Genomic DNA, 4,374 nt, shown 5'->3' on the forward strand with positions numbered 1-4,374 from the left:
ATTTGATATCAATAGTCGGCGCCAAGTTATTCTACCTTATTACTTACTTAATTTTAATGACATTTATCATTTGTATACAAGATTTGATATCAACAGTCGGCGCCAAGTTAAATTCTACCAAATTAAAAAGTAAAACACAAGTGGTACCTTTAATCTTTAAGAACCAATATAGTATTATCATTTAAATTCTACTAAATTAAAAAGTAAAGTCCATGTGGTGTACTATCTTTATCTTCATACAATGAAACCTAAGTATATGCCTTTGTATTCTTATTAGAAGATCTTCCTATTCGAAACCAAGTGATTTAATTCTTCTTTAAAAAAATTATATCACAATTAATTTAAAAGCAATGAAAAAAATTTATTTAAATAAAAAAATTTTTTATTTAAATAAAAGAGATGGCTCTAGCCACCTCTCCCACTCCTATCGTCATGAGCGGTCTTGCGATTCCGGATCGCAGCGGCGTCATGCTCTCAACCGTTCTCGCTTTCGTTCATGACGCAAATAGTCGTCGCAAGTCATGCCGCGTTTTGTTAGATTCTGGCTCTCAGGCTAATTTCATTTCGCAGCGTTTCGCGGACGCTCTCGATATTAAATCACGTTCCTCGGACATTTCAATTTCGGGAATAAACAATACTACCACGCGATCGTTTCAGGCCGCTGAAATACGATTGCACTCACGCACAAGCTCATTCAGCATTCTTTTGGATTGCATTGTTACCGAACATGTAACCGGCAAACTTCCGACCTTCACGTTTAAAAAAAACGCTTTCAAAATCCCGGCTAATCTCGAACTAGCCGATCCGCAGTTCCACGTCTCGTCTGAGACAGATGTTTTAATTGGCGCGGAACATTTTTGGAGCTTGCTCTGTATCGGTCAAATCAAGGCATCGGTATCGCATCCTACATTACAGAAAACGCGTTTCGGGTGGATATTAGCGAGTCGACTGCACACTGCACCGAAAGCAACTTCGAATGTGCACTCTTTTCACGCCTCAATCAGCAACAAGCAATTGCACGAACAATTATCTCGGTTTTGGGACGTAGAGAACATCTCAACGGTTTCCGATCACTATACCTCAGAGGAGGCTTACTGTAAGCAGCATTTTTTACAAAACATGTCTCGAACCGATCAAGGCAAATTCATTGTCAAACTCCCCTTTAAGGAATCCGAGCCTTACACTTTCGTTAACTCTAGGGAGATCGCCTTAAAACGCCTCGGAGGCATTGAAAGGCGTCTTAGCCGCGACTCAGAGTTAAAAACGCGATATTCGCAATTCATAAATGAATACAATGTCCTGGGTCATATGAAATTGATTTCCGAGCTTCCCTGGGAGGATCCAAAGTCCTTTTACTTACCGCATCATTGCATCTTTAAGGCGCCCATGACCAGTAAATTTCGCGTTGTCTTCGACGCCTCCGCAAAGGACGCGACTGGCATCTCATTGAACGACACACTTATGGTCGGTCCTACCGTACAGCAAGATTTATTTACTATACTGTTGCGATTTCGAACACATCGTTTCGCATTTTGAGCCGATTTCGTTAAAATGTATCGCCAAATTCTCGTGCATCCGTCACAAACACGCTATCAGCGCATTCTTTGGCGAGATGATTTCTCTTCTACAGTTTCGACGTACGAACTTTGCACCGTGACATACGGCACATCTCCCACGTCGTTTTTAGCCACACGATGCCTCACATGGTTAGCCGAGCATTGCGCTGGCGATTGGCCTAATGGTTCCAAGTGCGTCAAACGCGATTGTTATGTTGATGATATGCTTACGGGAGCCGACACGATACACGAGGCGTTAACAATACGCGACGAGGCGATTAAAGTACTACGTTCTGGTGGCTTCAAGCTTGGAAAATGGGCATCCAGCACTCCCGAATTATTGGCGGGAATCAAGGATCAGAATGACGCCCCGGTTGCAATCCCCGATAACTCTGAATCGTCCATCTTGGGCATTCATTGGATGCACTCTAGTGATGCATACAGTTTCTCTTACAACCTCGGGGACAACTCCGCGATAATTTCTAAGCGAGTCATCTTGTCGGATACTTCCAAACTTTATTATCCTCTTGGCCTGGTAGGTCCAGTCATCGTACTGGCAAAGTTAATCTTACAAGAACTTTGGCAGGTGGGCATCAACTGGGACGAGTCGGTTCCGCAGGAGCTTCACGCGCAGTGGTTGGAGCTTAAGACGCAATTGAATGACATTAATCGACTCAGCATCCCGCGGTGCATCAAGCATGCTACTTCTCCCGATTCCATTCAAGTACACGGATTTTGCGATGCAAGCCAACGGGCCTATGGAGCTTGCGTATACGTCCGGTCGGAACTCGGAGAAAATAAGTATCGAACCGAGCTGTTGTGCTTAAAATCTCGCGTGGCCCCCCTTAAAGCGCTATCGCTTCCCCGTCTCGAACTTTCGGCGGCGTTGCTATTAACTAGATTAATTTATAAAATTCAGTCGGCATTCGATTTGACCGGCATACGAATATATTTTTGGTCGGATTCTACGATCGTACTGAATTGGATATCCTCTCCATCGCGAAGGTGGTCGGTATTCGTCTCACACAGAGTGGGAGAAATTCAAAATTATACCAATCCCGAGGATTGGCATCACGTAAAATCGACCAACAATCCAACGGATCTGTCGTGCGGTCTCGACCAGCAGGAGCTAACAAACTCGCGTATGTGGTGGCATGGACCTAGTTTCCTTCAGCTTAACCCTAACCTCTGGCCCGATTCCGGTTTCACGCTTTCCCTTGAGAACATTCCCGAGCAAAGGTGGTGCGTCACGGCCGTTACCGCGTCCGATCTTTTAATTATGAATCAGTTACTGAACAATCATTCGGGGCTCATTAAGGCATGTCGCAAACTCGCATATTGTTTAAGATTTTTCAAATCGCGTCGCCCGAGCGAACCCACAATTTTCGTGTCCCATCAGGAGATACTAGCCGCACTACAAATCATGTGCAAATCTATACAGCGTCAAACCTTTTTCGCAGAATACAAGAATCTTCAGGAAGATCGCACCCCTCATACAACTAGTAGCGTACTAGGTTTGTCCCCATTCATTTGCAGCGATGGCTTGATACGAGTGGGTGGCAGGCTAACAAATTCAGATCTCAGCCCTGACGTGCGTCATCCAATTTTATTGCCACGCAATAACATTTTAACTCTACGCATAATAGAGCAAGAGCACGAGCGCAATGCTCATGCGGGCGCGCAGGCTACAATGGCAGCAGTAAGGCAACGTTTCTGGCCAATTTCTTTAAGATCCGCCACTCAAAAGGTTATCAGAAATTGTGTAACATGTTTCAGAAGCAAGCCCGTGCAATCTGAAACGATTATGGCATCATTGTCTGCTGGGCGAGTTAATGTTTCGCGATCGTTTATGCATTGTGGCGTTGATTACGCGGGCCCATTCATATTACGAGAATTCAAAAGACGAAACGCTCGTACGCACAAGGCTTATTTGGCGGTCTTTGTGTGCTTCTCCACTAAGTGCGTGCATTTCGAACTAGTCAGTGACCTCACGGCTGAGGCATTCATAGCCGCGCTAAAGCGATTCGTGTCTCGCAGAGAAAAACCGTCTTGCATTTACTCCGACAATGGAACGACGTTCGTGGGTGCTCATGGTCAGCTTAAAGAATTTTTTAATATTTTACGTGACGACCAAACGCAAGTCGAGATAGCTAATTCTTTGCGGGAGCACGAAACTACGTGGAAATTCATTCCCCCGAACGCGCCTCATTTTGGTGGCTTGTGGGAGGCTGCGGTCAAAGCCGCTAAGCGTCATCTCGTTCGAATAGTCGGGAAGACATCCTTGACTTTCGAAGAATTACAAACGATTTTCTGCGAGATAGAGGCTATTCTAAATTCGCGACCTCTCACTCCGTTAAGCGAAGATCCTAACGATCTAGGTTATTTAAGTCCAGGGCATTTCTTGATTGGCACCGCACTGAATAGTTTCCCTCATCCAGACTTAGCTAATGTAAATGAGAATAGACTAATACGTTGGCAGAGTGTCGAACAAGCCAGACAACATTTTTGGCGCAGGTGGAGCCAAAAATATCTGCATATCCTCCAGGAGCGATCCAAGTGGAGAACAAACAAGGGTGATCAGCTGAAGCCCAACCAAATGGTGCTACTGAAGCAGCCGAATCTAGCACCCCTCCAATGGTTGTTGGGTCGCGTCGAAGAAGTTCATCCAGGAACTGATGGCAACGTGCGGACTACCACCATCCGTACCGCAAAAAGTCTTTTCACTACACCATTAACCAAGCTCGCTATTCTACCAATAGAAACTCAGCGTTCCACTTCATGTTAAATAAGTTAGCCTTAAGATTCCAGCTTTTTTTTC

The 4,374-nt window shown here is 44.9% G+C and overlaps 2 protein-coding genes across 2 annotated transcripts; both read left to right on the forward strand.

Moving 5' to 3' along the window:
• The first annotated feature begins 399 nt into the window (after positions 1-399).
• On the forward strand, positions 400-1,536 carry LOC108776158 (uncharacterized). The gene has a single exon (XM_018542691.1). The coding sequence runs from the start codon at positions 400-402 to the stop codon at positions 1,534-1,536; it is 1,137 nt and encodes a 378-aa protein (XP_018398193.1).
• A 15-nt stretch (positions 1,537-1,551) lies between these two features.
• Positions 1,552-4,341, forward strand: LOC108776159 (uncharacterized). The gene has a single exon (XM_018542692.1). It carries the CDS (start codon positions 1,552-1,554, stop codon positions 4,339-4,341), a length of 2,790 nt encoding a protein of 929 aa, XP_018398194.1.
• The last annotated feature ends 33 nt before the right edge of the window (positions 4,342-4,374 follow it).

This window comes from Cyphomyrmex costatus, unplaced genomic scaffold (genome assembly GCF_001594065.2).
Source record: "Cyphomyrmex costatus isolate MS0001 unplaced genomic scaffold, Ccosl1.0 scaffold341, whole genome shotgun sequence".
Classification (NCBI taxonomy): Eukaryota; Metazoa; Arthropoda; class Insecta; order Hymenoptera; family Formicidae; genus Cyphomyrmex; species Cyphomyrmex costatus.